The 15,659-nt window shown below is 40.4% G+C and overlaps 1 protein-coding gene across 17 annotated transcripts in view; it reads right to left on the bottom strand.

Annotated features, from left to right (window-relative positions):
* Positions 1 to 2,299: 2,299 nt before the first annotated feature.
* Positions 2,300 to 15,659, bottom strand: part of PAX6 (paired box 6) — a 30,870-nt gene continuing 17,510 nt past the window's right edge. For 8 of the 17 annotated variants that reach the window (XM_043549588.1, XM_037899892.2, XM_043549590.1 and 5 more), the window contains 8 exons: positions 15,351 to 15,566; positions 14,717 to 14,882; positions 8,170 to 8,328; positions 7,260 to 7,342; positions 6,857 to 7,007; positions 6,607 to 6,722; positions 3,810 to 3,960; positions 2,300 to 2,764 (listed from right to left, as the gene is read on the bottom strand). In XM_043549588.1, coding sequence (XP_043405523.1) covers positions 2,679 to 2,764; positions 3,810 to 3,960; positions 6,607 to 6,722; positions 6,857 to 7,007; positions 7,260 to 7,342; positions 8,170 to 8,328; positions 14,717 to 14,882; positions 15,351 to 15,566 — 1,128 coding nt within the window. In that variant the 3' untranslated portion in view covers positions 2,300 to 2,678. The remainder of the gene's footprint in view (positions 2,765 to 3,809; positions 3,961 to 6,606; positions 6,723 to 6,856; positions 7,008 to 7,259; positions 7,343 to 8,169; positions 8,329 to 14,716; positions 14,883 to 15,350; positions 15,567 to 15,659) is intronic. The other 9 variants (XM_037899901.2, XM_037899904.2, XM_037899899.2 and 6 more) reach the window with 3 other exon arrangements.

The following is a 15,659-nucleotide window of genomic DNA, read 5'->3' as shown; positions in this document are numbered from 1 at the left end:
AGCATGGTTAAGAGCCCTTTTTGTTTAAAATATTACCATCACTGGCCTTTTCATTCTATTACCATCCAATGTTTAAGTTGTCAGCCATTTTCAGCTTTTTTACACTTTACAAAGTACGCCTGTACGAGCTTTCACCTAGCATGTATATATGTGTGTGTGTGAGCATGTGTTTGTATATATTACATAATACACACGCAAATATGTGTGGCTAGCTAGTATTAAATACACCATATACACGCAGGTCATGTCTTTTTAAAGGGGATTCACAAAGTCTTCATTTGACCTCCCATAATAAATCCCATGCACAATTAATTGCAGGTGCTGGGGCTAGCATTTATAGTCCTAGTAATCTGATTTAGGCCTACTAATCAAGATACCGTGTGAGTGTGCAAATGTGTGTGTCTGTATACACACACACACATAAACTGTGTATATTGTTATAAGCAAAGGTTCAGTTTAGTCTGTAGAAGTATGCAGCCATCCATATATAAAAACAATAACTGTAGCCATCAGAAATGTATAAATGATAGAATTTTTAAATGAAAAATCTCCCTTTTAAATCAATATTTTATAGCTGGTAACTTCTGTGCAATTAGAACTATTAAGTGTAATAGACAAAGATCAGTAAAAAGGAGGATTTAATCTAATGTTGTTTAGCTTTCATACATTTCTGCTCCTGTCAGGTTTTTAATTTTCTTTTATTAAAAATCATATTGTGCTTTGAATGGAATATATCATTGTCCTAAAGAATTGTGTGTTTAGATGCCTTTAATCCTGGCAGCGGTGTAGTGATTCACTCAGCACCACAATTTCTGTTAGTTAAAGTTTACAGTGAAGTGTTTTCTGTATCTACTTATGTGCTGGACTGCGCAGCCTGCAAAATAAAACAGGCTCAAAACTCACTGTGAATTGGGAGGGGGGGAGGGGGGGGGAGAAGGGTTTAAGCACCAGATCTGTTCTTCATTGCAGCATTGCAAGTAACAACTGGACTACAATGAAGCAGCTTCATAGATGTGAGAATGTTTAGACTTAGCTGCCAACAACTGAAGGCTTTTAGCTTTCGCTAGCCAGTCACAGTTTGCATTGTTGTTGCCTTCTCTTTCCTTGATTTGTCTTCTCTCATTATTTCTTGACATGCCGCTCTCCACCCACATCCACTTTAGCAACCCTCACATAAAGCATGTTGAGATATTAACCAGGTTATAGGTTCAGTGGAAAATTACATTAAGATTATGCTGTGTGGAGGTATAAAGGGCTGGTATCAGCTTTCAAAAAGAACTTTGCTTTTGTTACAAACACAGCTGCTTTTAAAAAACATCCTAAATGGAACATATATTTCATAAACATACATATATTTATGAAAGAGGAAAATGTTTTCCAATCCCCATTGAAAATTCTGCTATATTGTTGAGTTCATTTAGCGCTTAATTATAAATCTCTATGGAAATTGGAAAACGTTTTCCTGTTTCATAAATACTGTTATGTAAGCAGACCGTTGTATAGATTGCTGACTTTAGATGAATTTATAATCTTTTCAACCCAAATTACAGCATGCTTGAGTCATAACGTCTATAAAGTTATTTCTTTGAGGACCTCAAATATTGAAAATTGAAAATAAATTCAGACTAACACTTAGTCAATATATAATGTTAACCTAATAGGGTAACAAAATTTGCAACACCACACTATAAGGTTAAAAAGAAAATAGTATAATAAAGGAAATACAAAGGCTTTGGCATGGTTTTTACAATCAACAATGGTTAATTTTGATATGTAGTTGTGAACAACTTCAAAACACTTAAGTTTAAAACTCTTGCAAGCACTTTTAATTGATTAGGAATGAATTCTAGATGCACAAAAATGATTGGACTGTGAACAATAGTACAACTATATCTAAGAACAATTAACTTTTGCCGACCAAAAAAGAAATGTATGATGCATGAAAATGTGTATAAAACATCTATAGAATATTCTTGTCAAATATAAATGAAATTAACTTTATTATAGAAATCATTCTGGGAGATTTCTAGGGAAGACAAATACTTACATTTTGACATAAAACAAATTGGATTATATCGAAGACACAATCTACCTTTTATCTATCAAACTCTTTTCTTCATTGAAGTTCTCTCTTACCCCTTGTTTGCACATAAGCTTCATCTGTTAACAACCTTTGGAAATACCAACAGATATTTTTCTTACATAAATCTAGTGCGTATTGTTCCAGGTTTAATTATATGCAATGGAATGATACGAACTTGGAACATCAGTCCATAATCTATAAACAGATTGGTAGAAGTATTCGATATATCTTGATAAAACTCTTAAATTCGTGGCAAAGCTTGTTGATCATGGCTTCCTCTTTTTTTTTTTTAAACAACTTCATGACCAACACAGATCAAACATCCATCCAGTCTACATTGTTCTTTTTTTTTCATTATAACATACAAATGCCCATTTACAAATAATACACCAAAATGAATAAAAGTTTGGATACCAAAATGAAGATTTGTTCCAACTGATATAATGCCTTCAGTGTACAAAGGTCCATGTTAAAGTCTTTTCCATGTGTTACAGAATAGGGCACAGTTGCAGTACAGGAGCCATTCTTCCTTTATAAAATACTGCTGAACATCCAACTGTTGTCCATATAGTCATTTACGGAATTAACACATGTTTTACTGTAATCTTGGCCAGTATTGAGACATATCAGGTTCACTGCCAGGAACTTGAACTGGAACTGACACGCCAGGTGAAATAAGACCTGAAAAATGAGTGGGAAATATATGTTTTAGCTTTTCTACATACGACACATTTTTCCTACTTTACAGTTTTAAAGAGTTGTTCTTGTATTCTGGAAAATATTAAATCAACCTACCAACTTACAGAATCTTAGGATTTGTTTGTATGTTTTAAAAGTCCTCTGAACACAGAATTGAATTAAGTATCAGAGGGGTAGCCATGTTAGTATGTATCCACAAAAACAATGAAGAGTCTGGGTTTTTTACCCATGAAAGCTTATGCTCAAATAAATCTGTTAGTCTTTAAGGTGCCACCGGACTCCTCATTGTTTTTATAGCATTGAATTGTAATTACCAATAAATTTTCATTTCATACACAAAAAAAAAGCCAAATTCTCAGCTTATTTACACCAGCTGAGAATCTGGCCCAAAACATATAAAAAAGTTTTCACCATCGATTCTTTTTATTCTCAGAAATGTGTCTAATTTGCTCCTGTTTACAACAGTTTATTCATTTGTTTCAATTAGTTTCCCTTATTATAAATACACTGAAGCCTCCACAAGAGATCAGCCCAATAGACAACCTCATGTCTTAAAACTCTGCCCCACAGTATCTGCAAATGTAGACCCCAATTCTACAAACGCTTACACAGATGATTAACTTTACTACAATGAGTAGCAATCCCATTACAGTCAATGGGACTACACATAGTAATAAAGTTAATCACATGCCTACATGTTTGGCAAGATCAGGGCCATCCTGAGAAAAATTCTCTCGCACCTTCATTAGAAGGACACTTCCTTTAAGCAACCAGTTTTTGTCTCTCCTCTCAGTTGCAACTTAAAATAAGATTTCAATGGACACCCCAAAAGCCAAGGAAGGTTTTACATTTTGGCCTTTGGTCAAATTCTGCCACTATTTAAGCCACTGGTAACAGGTTTGGGCCCTTTGGCAGCCAGATGGTTAGCACCAAATGAATATTAGTCTAAAAGAAAGACAGTGTAGAATACTGGTGAAACCAAACTGTGGGAAATTTATCTTCGTAGAAGAAATTAATGGACACCTACCTGTTGAAGTGGTTCCAGAAGTGCCCATTGGCTGGCTGTTCATGTGTGTCTGCATGTGAGGAGGTGTGTACGTATCATAGCTCCGCCCATTCACTGATGGACTAGTGGGCAGCATGCAAGAGTAGGAGGAGGTCTGGCTGGGAACTGGGGGCTGTGGGGAGGAAAGGACAAAATAATGTTACAAATCTATTAATTTAAAATGATTTGAAGCCTCCATTTCATCTATTGGTATCTACCAGCACACAGAAGTTTCAATGGACCGTCCTAGCCTCTTTTGCATAAGCACAAACAAGCCAAAGTTAGTCTTCTAAATCCATATTACGGACCTTAAACGAGTGGTTTCTTTTCAGAGATGTTGGCCAGTTACCACTCTTAATAAAGTCAATAGAAGCTGAGGGTGCTCAGGGTATCTGAAAATAAGGCTATTTTATCTAAGTGCCTAGATATGGATTTAGATACCTAACTTTCGGCACCCAAGCTTGAAATGCTGGCCTTGTTGCTTATGCAGAGGAGAATAGGCCTCATGATGTTTGCACATACAGATAGATTGAGTGTGGGCCCAATTCTGCGCTCACATACATTGGTGTAAATCAGAAGTAACTTCACTGGAGTATACCAGTATATGTCTGTCTGTCTCTCTCTCTCTCTCACACACACACACACACATACACACACACACAAAGATATTTTTCCAGTGTGTTTCTTGGTGGTATCCATGTCAGTGGATTACTCATAACTAGGACTTTGCCAAATTCACGGCCATGAAAAATGCGTCATGGACCGCGAAATCTAGTCTCCTCCCATGAAATCCGGTCTTTTGTGTGCTTTACCCAACACTCTACAGATTTCACGGGGGAGACCAGCATTTCTCAAATCAGAGAGTCCTGACCCAAAAGGGAGTTGCAGGAGGGGGGGGTGTCAAGAGGTTATTTTAGTGGAGGTTGTGGTATTGCCACTCTTCCATCTGCGCTGCCTTTAGAGCTGGGCGGCCAGAGACAGCGGCTGCTGGCCAAGCACCCAGCTCTGAAGGCAGCACCCTGCCAGCAGCAGTGCAGAAGTAAGGGAAGCAATACCACACCATGACACCTGTACTTCTGTGCTGCTGCCAGTGGCTGCTCTGCTTTCAGAGCTGGACTCCTGGCCAGCAGCTGCCGCTCTCCAGCTGCCCAGCTCTGAAGGCAGCGTTATCCCTACAATAACCTTGCGACCCCCCCCCCACATCTCCTTTTTTGGGTCAGGACCCTACAATTACAACACCATGAAATTTCAGATTTAAATAGCTGAAATCATGAAATTTACTATTTTAAAAATCCTATGACCGTGAAATTGACCAAAATGGACCATGAATTTGGTAGGGCCCTACTCAAAACAACTGCAGTTGGCCCCAAACTCATGACAACAAAACCTTGTACCACACAAGCAAATATACCTTACATGCATACACACTATCTACACGCTACCTGCAAAGAATATGGTGTAAATAAAATATGCCATGGTAGAACATACATTGTCATTGATTAAGGCTGATGATGCACAATCCGCTTACAAATTCATTTCAGTCACCACCTTTATGAATTATACAGTTATCCCTCAGCAATGAATATTTAGGCTGGGGTTTTCAAAGGGAGTTAGGCACTTAACTAGGTGCCTAACATTATTTTGCCTCTGTAATAAGTGGCAAGCCCAAGGAGGAATGAAGTTTAAGAGGGTCTCCTGCACTCCCAAAATGTATCTCTGGCATACATTTTGCCATCCACTGTCTGACTGACATGAATTGCACCAAAGGCCTTGAATATCAATAAATAACAGTTTAACTGTTTCATTGTTCTGTAAGATTGCGGGATTCTGCCTGCAGCACCAAACTTTATTTGGTTGATTCTGAGCAATTAGTAACATAGTAATTAGTATACTGGAATAGATCTATAGCCCATCTAATCTAATATCCTGTCTGCCACACTGATCAATGCTATATGCTTCAGACAAAGCTGTAAAACCCTCACAACTGGCCAATACAATTACAATGCCCAGCCCCTGCCCCCACCATTTAAAAAATTGTATTTTGCATCTGAAAGGACTATAGGGGAGTCCCCAGAGGAGTAGATTCCTTCCTGACCCTTCTGGTGATCACTTTATGCTTTCAAGCATGAGGATCAACAGTTCTTGGAATCTTAACTTAGCTAGCATAATTGCAGGTGCCAATCACATCTTTCTCTCTCATGTGTTTCTAATGTGCCCAAAGCCATAGCACCTGAGCAGTAAATATCTAATCCTTTTAGCAATTTACTAAGTCATTTGTCTCAATAATACTGCAGCAAGGAGTCCCACAAGTTAATTCTCTTTTTCTTAACAAGGTATTTTCATTTTCTTCATGTTAAATTTGTTGCTTTTCAATTTTGAGTTCAATTGGCCTTCTCCACGCAAATACCATTCATTATTTTATATAATTTAACCATGTCCCTCCTAACTCCTCTCCTTTCCAAACTATATAATTCTAGTCTTTTAAAGTTCTCTTCACTCCACTGATCGTTATTGCTGCTCTTTCCTTTTTGTTTCTGCTAGGACTGTAAGGGAAATATTTTCAAAGACAGACAGGTGTTATACACTCAGCTTCTATTCACTTGCACTGGGAGTTGGGACCCCCTAACTGCCCTTTGTGCCTTTCAAAATCCCTTCCTTAATTCGTACCGAGGGCCTGTCTCTGTATTCCTGGCACACTCCAAGCTCCGCTGACTTCTGATGGACCTTTTGGCACTCAAAGTTGAGGATATGGCCATTCATCACTTAGTATATTACTTACTTGCATAGGCAGGTTGTTAGCCATTGTGAAGCTAGGCATGGGTGGCAGAGCACTGTATGTGTTTGTTAGCGCAGTGTCTGTTCTGCCCAACATTGAACCTGATGTGAAAGAGGAAACTATAATAAAATAGACAAATAGGAGATGAACACATTAGTTTAAGCTTCGATAACATTTGTTATATATATATTCAGAGGATTATGTTTTAGTTCCCTGAAAGGATGAATTAATCTGAATATATGTCTTAGATTACCAGGTGTGGTAGGTTGCGGGATTGGTTGGTAGACACTTGTGCTGAAACTACTGCTGATGGGAATATGGCTGGGTGTGTTGCTGGCTTGTCTTCTCTGATTCCTCAGTTTCTCTTCCCTTCTCCATTTTGCCCTCCTGTTGGAAAACCACACCTGAAAATAAAGGGTTTTTTTAAATTATTACATAGGCAAGATTATACCTAATCATTCATTACATGTAGTGACACAATGCTAACATACAACCTACTTGGAGCACAACAATCCATTCAGTATAAGTCAACCCTATGTCTGTTGTTTATGCTCACAAAGCTGGAGATGGACAAACGTTTGATCAAGATCAATGGCTTCCTTGTACCTTAAAAAGTCAGTCATAAAAAAAATGTAAGGGCACAAGAAGTTGAGTACCTGTATTCTTGCTTCAGGTAGGTCTATTTTGGCAGCTAGTCTCTCCCTGGCAAACACATCAGGATAATGAGTTCTCTCAAATTCTGAAAAAAAAAAACAATGTCACATTAGATCTAAAGACTTTTTTTTTTTAATGACTTAACATAGCTAGATTTGAAATGTCAGGTCATTTCTTAGCATTTCCCATGCTCTATATATTCTACAGGACAGTCACTTAAAAGTGAAGTTGAAATTTGTGTGGGCTAGTAATGGTGCAATATTTGTGCCATACTCACATAGGTGTCCCCACTGAGATCACATAGGTAAGGATTTGTGGGACTGTTTCCAATGCAAATATTTCTCAGGGAGTGTTAGGGTTCCAGGACCCTGCTCAGAGACGACTCAAAGCAGCTGAGAGTCAATCACCAGCAAGTGACTTGGCACACAGCTGTTTGCTGCCAGTGAAGGATCTTTGTGGTCATGAGGCCCTAAGCATGTCACAGTGGGACCTGTAGCAAGGATGGGTGAACAGCAGCTGGGAGTTCCATAACTCTCATTCAGCCAGCATGCACAGTGTGCCCTGCAACTTGGGGACGGTTGTTATGTATTTAAAGAAGGGACGGGTAGGGAGCTGTGAATAGAATTGTATGGTGCCTGGGGTAATTTTAATGCTCTCTTAAGTATTTTCCTTTAAAATCAAACTTTTTACAGCTGTTCAGATACTACAGTGATGAATGCCATAAAAATGCCTATAAATAAACCTCTGAAGCATGCTGGAGGAAAAAACAAAAGGGTGGGAAGCATGGATTTTATGTACCTTTCTGTCTATGTATATAACGTCTGCAAATGCCCCACTTCCATTTAGCTCTGAACATAACCAGGATGCATTTTGCTTTCTCTCCTATTTTAGTAGTTGGAAAATGTCACTCACCTTTCTCAAGGGCTTCAATTTGCTCTTGGGTAAAGGATGTCCTATTTCTCTGCAGCTTTCTTTTCAGCTGAAGTCTCATCTGTGCCTCATCTGAATCTTCTCCATTAGAGCTGATGGAGTTTGTGTTTTCACCTCCTCCTTCCTGTTGTGGACAGCCATCTGCAACAACCACAACAGGACATTAAAACACACTAAGCCCAACTATCAGCTTCCTATAGTTGCAATACTCAATCATAAACCAGGTCAGCCATGTTTGCTGACAACTTTTCTTAAACACACTTAAAGTGTCAAAGTAATAGCTCAGTGATGACATAAGTTATATAATAGCATTTTATTTTCCAATCTTGGCATAAATATTAAATATTAAAACTCACTGTACTATAATTATATTTTCCTTTTTTACTCTGGAATAAAAGAGGCATAAAAATCATTTCCAGTGAAAATCATTCTTCCTATTGAATCCTTACTAAAAAGCCATGCCATGCCAGTCTCCTTTCTCTGCAGAATTTATTTACCTATTGCTATATTTAAAACGGTGATGTTCAGTATTTCAGATTATCTATAATCAGTAATTCCTATCTAATCAATTAGATGTTGATAGGTTTGTAGAAAATGCTATTAAGAAACCAAACCAAGCTTGTAATCTTTTTTAAAAAATATTTATCCAGTTTTTATTTGAATTCTGCACAGTCAATTTCATTTTAAAGGTTGTGAATTTAGAAGTGCCTGCATTGTTCTGCAGTTTTATTCAACTATTGTATGAGTGTGCATTGCCTTGACACCTATTACTGAGCACAGCTGTAATTATATCATCACCAAGAACAGGCTATAATTGCTGAAAATGGAATTTTATATTTAGATAAAAGGACTGTCCATTCTTTGTAATGTGTTGCACCAGAGAAAAGTAAGATTTCTTTTAAAAATTTAACATGTAATTTTAAAAGAAATAGTAGCGAGTTCACTAACTAGCTAAATATGCTATTCTGCAGCTGAACGTTTGGCATATCATTTAAGTGGTACATTTTTAATTAGGGCATTTCCACCACTTTTAATGTAATTTCTATCATTAAACAAGGGGAAATTTTATTGTTTTCACATTTCTGTAGGACGGAAAGATGTGCACTTGGTCTAGCTGTCTTTCAAAGTGTCTGCAGACACTCAGGAAGGTTTGCAAAAGGAATGGACATTTCTGTTAAGGCAGAGAAGTTGTCACTAAATTAACTCTCCCTCTCTTTTCAGAGCATATTTTTCAAGACATTTTGATGTTGCTAAATGAAAGCTGGACTAAGGGAGGCAGGGGCTACTTATGCTAATTTGCTTGAAAAGTTATGCTACAAAATAAATGGCAACACTCCTGTTACATCCTTTAAATATTGTGGGAAATCAACTTTAAAGTAATATCATTTATAATCAGCTAACAATAGGCACAGCCTTCAAAGCGTTAAGCGAATTGTGACAGAATCTGGTAGGATCTTTTCAAACACTTTGAAATGTTTTAAAACCCAAACTTTCTCCCCCATTTAAACAGTTGGATTCATCTACAGTGGTCACCATATGGGCGTTTGTAGATCTATTGAGATGACCACCAACACTTGAATAGAAAAGGGCTGCTTTTCACCAGTACACAATGCCAGCAGAGTAAGGGAAACTATTAAACTCTTGGGGCAGGAGGGTTGGCAAACTTTCGTGGGCAGAATTTTGAGGACACAATCAGGGCGGACAACAAAAAGATTCTCTTGAGGCGTGCAGTGGTCCACATTGTATCACAAGGATCCCAGTCAACAGACTTTTCAGTGAAGTATGTTAACCTTTATGCACTACTATCATTAATCACTGTCCCCTGGGCTGGGCTACTCAATGCTAGTTAGGATTTTTACTTTCTATAGGAGAAGAGAAAGAAAGAACACCCCTAAACTTGTGAATAGGACATCTCTATACACTGAGCCTGTTTACTCAACACCAGAAAGAGAGAAAACTACTTAGCTAAGATTAGATAAGCTTCAACTAACATATTAGAGCACAAGGGTCTGTTTTTATTTACTAGTGGAAGTTGCTGGGTGACTTTTGAAGTGTTTCCCAAGCAAGGACTTGTGTGTTCATACCCTAGGTTTTATTTGGGGAGGGGGGTGCCTTTAGAAAGGCTTCCCGTCTGCTCTGCTAGTTCCCCCGGCTTCTTAAGCAGCATTTTCCTAGCCAAACTTTTAAACCGACCCTTGTTTACCGAAGAGGAAGCCAAACTTGCAACCCTCACAACTAGAAGGGAGAGTCTTAAATTCATGGACGCTGGACTGCGCTAGGGAAGGCGTCCTTGTAAAGGGCATTTTCACTGCGCACCCGGCTCTGTTTCTTTGACAAGGCTCCAGTGATGTCTTCAAAGAATATTTTTTTGTTAATCAATCCCTTTCTTTCTGGTTTATTTCTCGCCACCTGAGGTTACGGAGTGGTAGACCCGATCCGAGCCCTGGCCGCAGTGGCTTGTTCTTTTAAAAGGCTATATCGCACCTTAGTTTTTCATTTAAGCTGGTTAGTGATCAAAACCCAGTGCCCGCGTAATTTGTCAGCAGTTATTAATGCACAGCCTCCTTCATGTGCAAGCCTTGTTGTACAAAAAGAGAGGTTACAGCCAGCTCACTGAATATACTCCTGGATCTTGCAACAATAAACTGTAGTTTCTCAATCTTAAACTTAAAAATTGAGTGATTTAAAAAAAAATAAAATTATTTTTCCGGAGCCAACCATCCCTTCTAAAGCTTTAATGAAGGGCTTTTTACGGTCTTAAAACAGCATTTTCTTGCAACGCCTGGGAAGTTTAGCTTTGATTCGCTTCCTTTGCCCAAACTCGTGCTTTTAAAACACTGTTGATCGAACTAACGGTTCGCCATAGAATAACAAATATGATTTTTTTAAAGTGTCAGACAATTAAGATGTCTTCTTTTAAAAGGGGGCCTTCTTAGAAACGTTCTCAATAGGCTGTTCCACCTTCTAGACCTAATCCGTAAGAAAGCGAGTGAATGTGGTTCCCATTATCCTATAGCTAGACCATCTGACGCTGGCTGTAGGATTTGTTTCCTGGAAGAAGAAGAAAAAAGACTCTGGGAAATAAAATCATTCCTTAGTTTCTTAGTGTCTTAATCAGTGAGGCGGAAAACAAGCAAAAAAAGATAGCAAACCAATTGCGGCACCTTTCAGCTGTAGAGCTGGGATCAAAACATTGTAGCATCTGTTGAAAGAGAAAGTGTCTAAATCCTATAGAAGGCTTTAGACTTATAAGGGGGGGGGAGATAAGAAACAGTGTCTCCGTGATCCCTAAACCCACTAAATCACTGGAGAATTTCTCCCGGATAGAGATGTCTCTTTTTGTTCTGTCAGCCCTCATGTATCCATTATTTTATTCACTGCTGCATGGCGTTTATCAGATTGAGACCATATTTGTCCCCCTCTGAGACCTAACCTTGCCTTATGCTTTCTGAGTAATGGACTCTTAAAACCCAGGAACATAGCCCTGCAAGGAAAAAACATTAGCGCCAGCATGAATATTCCAGAGGAAATCCATTTTATTCATTTTAATTTTGTGATGCAATTGCTTTGAGTGTCTCCCTCCCCCCGAGCTTTCCTCTCCCCCGCTCCAGCACCTTCTTTATAACTCAGGTCCAAGGCTGGTGTGCTCCAAGCTGGATGCGCATGGGAATGTTTTGCTTGATTTTATTTTTTACCCTCTCCCCATTGTTTAGTATCATAGAGCTCAGACTGATGCTAGGGTGTCTCTTTAACCCGGACACATTTTTGACGAGGGGGACGGGGTGGGGGCTATGCGAGAAACAAGCCAAAATCCACCAATAAATGTCACACAATGCCAACAGTCCCAACGCTAATTCTCCAACGCAGGGGGAAAAAAGAGACTAGCAAACACAATGAGACAAAGACATCCCAACTGCCCTGCAACACGCATTATATAACCATTGCAACGCTCGTCACCCGGCCGCATCAGCCTCTGGCCAGTTACAAACCCACTCGCTGTGGAAAGCGGCGAGCCTGTTTCCCACCACTCCCACCGGTTTCGGGCTTGGGCAAGGGGGTGTCTGGAAGAAGCTATCAGGGGCTCTCTAGTGCAGGGCTGGGGGAGGCGATCTCAGATTTAGCAACAAACCCAGACTCTCGAGTCTGTCCGGATGCGGGGAGGTTTCAGTTTTAGGAGTGCTGCTCTGCCACATTTCTTTGGAGTGGGTGTAGCTTTGCATCCCGCACTGATCTCTACATTTAACACGTTTTCTAAAACCTAGGGAGGAAAAAAAGTGCCTGAACAATTTTGAATTCTATTGACGAAAATGACACTCATTTTAGTTGCTACAATACGGGGCTCTGAACAGCCTGTAATTTGATTTAACGAGAAAAAAAAGGGGGGGGGGAGAAAAAGAGAGAAGGATCCTAAAGACTGAGGTTAAACTCGAAACGGTTCACCTACAGGCACCCAAAGCGAGATCGCTCCCCTGCCCCTTCCGCCTGATTTGGGGAGGGGACCCAGCCTTGGGTGCGGGCTCCACCCTGATCAAATCCAACCTTCACCCAGCTAAATAATTCAAATGAACGATGAAACCAGCAATGGCTAGTCAAAACCACGGAGAATGCCACTCAGTGTGGGAGCCGGGTCTGTGAGCTGGCGAGACATCAGTTTAGGGGTCTCCAAACAGCGATAGCCACACAGGGCAGATGACACTTGTATACATACAGGTTACACAGAGACATTTTGGACAGCTGTCGGTACACAGGGTAGATTCTGTACGTATACCATATGGGCTAGCTATAGCGAGCTAGTTTGGCTGCAGGCATGTAGATGCAGAGTCCTCTATATAACTCTACCTCTCATCTAGAATCCGTATACAAGGTACAGATTAGCCACGGTTGGCTCCATTACCCGCATTCCCCCTCCGCAGAAGCAAAGGGCCAGGCCGTGCAGTAACAAGGCAGGTCCCCTCCAAGGGCGAGGGGAGTGATTAAGGGCACTCGGGCGCTAGTTAGCCTTCCCTTTCCAGGGCAAGCCTCGCTTACTCTCTAAGGCACTTTCTATCTCCTGCCAAACCGGGACCACGAAAGGCTGTCTGGGAAAGTCTGCGCCCACAGGTAAACGTGCGGGTTGGGCGTTGGGACCCATTACTTCGGCTGAGCTCTCTCTGAGCTAGCCAGGCACCGGGCGATCATTAGGACTCTCCCAGTTCCAAAGAAGGAGATGATATTAGACAAAAAAGGCGAGAGCTTTGCTCTTTATCTTTCTAGTGTCCTTCATGGATTGTTTTCTTCTCTTAAAACTGACATGTCTAATTGGCAAGCGGTGCCATATCGTGTCCAGAGGTCTCCTGTGGAACATTTCTACAGCTGTCTCCTTCAACTAGACGCTTATTCATGTCGCCTTAATGAGAAACAAAACGATCTCTAATGAGCAATTACATAGCGACAGAATTGTTCCCATAACAAATTCTTGCGTGTGACAGAAACATCCTTTGTACCAGATATTCCGCATACTGTTACTGGTTTTTTTTTCCTTGCGGGGGGAAAACAAAAAGCAGGTTGTGGATAGACACCTCTTCTAAAGAACTGACCACAGCCAGGGAAAGGTCTGAGCCTGAACAGAGACTGCATTCAAACAGGAGCCATTAACCATCTTAACTATGTAACAGACCATCCCATTATCCTTTATATTATCCCCTTGTCATTCCTACAACAAATACCTATTAATCTTCAGGATAAACAGGTTCCTATATTTACAAAGTTGTTTCAAGTCCACTGAGGAGGGACAATAACCCTACAGAGATAGTTACCTTACAGTGTGACCCATCTCTCCGGGTTTAGAGACACTCACACAAAAAGCCAGCTCGGATGCTGAGCAGAAACTCTAATTAATAGGCTGATGGACAAGGTAAAGAATCAAATCAATCGTTCAGACACCTCCCCGACATACGCCAGGTCCGCGTGGCTATTTCACTGGCACTTTTACACCGAAAAAACGGGATTGTGAATGCAAAATTTCAGAACCAAACTGGAAACCAATCAGCTAATCAGCCCCCACTTTTCCTTAGAGCTGCACTACACACCTGCATTTATTTCCCCATCATCCCATATGCGTCCTGCTCACAGTCACATAATTTGTCAATGACAGTAAAGCGCAATATGATCCAATCATGTTTACCTCGCAGTCTGTCAGCGAGCTAGCTTGTCATACTCCTACAAGAGGGTGGTTCTCGATGCATTTAAATGGGAGATTTAGCTATAACACTAGGTCTATTGGAAAAGGGTAAAATATTCATTTCAACAGGGACACATTGGAGGGGACATTGCAAAAACCGCTGCCTTTTTAAAAGCCTCAGGGATGTAGCGAACCTCACTTTGACAAATTTTTCTGTGGGGAAATTCACAGCAAAGATAATCAACGTCCATGCTCGCCTGTGCTTTTAATGTGTCGTCGGAGAGCTCGGACGAGGCTGTGTGGAGAGGCGCCCTTTTGTTGACAAGCTTTGCAAAGCCCAGAAGCGCATCTGACTGGGATCTGCCTTACCTTGCGTAGGCTGTCCTGGCACCGACGTCCCGGGGTACCATCCGGGTCGCGTGCCCCACGTCCCTGTCTGCCCATTCAGCATTCTCAGCTTGTCGTACATCCCATCTGCACCCATCTGTTGCTTTTCGCTAGCCAGGTTGCGTAGAACTCTGTTTATTGATGATACCTGAAAGGCAACCAACATTAAACAAAATGGTAGTGTGCAGCACTCCTATAACAAGACTTCAGTTCAGTATCACCACACTCCTCTGCATCAGGGCTCTGGATTGATTTAACCTGGACATAATTAAAGAGATTACTTGATAATAATTTGACTGAGTAAAGCAGCTGTCATAGACTGATCGCTTTGGATTGCGATTGACCAGATTCCATTAATAAACCCAAAGAGATTTTCCCTGTTTTAGTCTTGCATACATATATATTTATGAATTCCTGATGGACCAGACGTAAAGGATGACTCGGATTTTTAAGGCATTTATCAAGTTCTTTATGCAAAAATGTGTCTGACCCTGCCACATGCAAATGATGTGAACTACTATCCTCTCATTTGATATCAAAACAAAGGAAGCAGAGGCTCGCTACAGCTACCAGGCACTGAACACAACAGATAGGAAGATTTTTTTCATGAACTTACACTGGGTATATTATCGTTGGTACAGACCCCCTCTGATAGTAATCTGTCTCGAATCTCCCACGCAAAGATGGAGGGGCACTCTCGTTTATACTGCGCTATTTTGCTTACAACTTCTGGAGTCGCTACTCTTGGTTTACTACCTCCGATTGCCCTGGGTCTGATGGAGCCAGTTTCGTAATACCTGCCCAAAATTTTACTCACACATCCATTCGACACCTGCATAGGGAAGCGGACAGAAAATCACATTATTAATAATTTCAAGACAAAAATAAAATTGTTTAAGTATGCATTAAACAATGACAAGCTTAC

This window comes from Chelonia mydas, chromosome 6 (genome assembly GCF_015237465.2).
Source record: "Chelonia mydas isolate rCheMyd1 chromosome 6, rCheMyd1.pri.v2, whole genome shotgun sequence".
NCBI lineage: Eukaryota > Metazoa > Chordata > Testudines > Cheloniidae > Chelonia > Chelonia mydas.
This window is presented reverse-complemented; position numbering and strand designations above follow the sequence as displayed.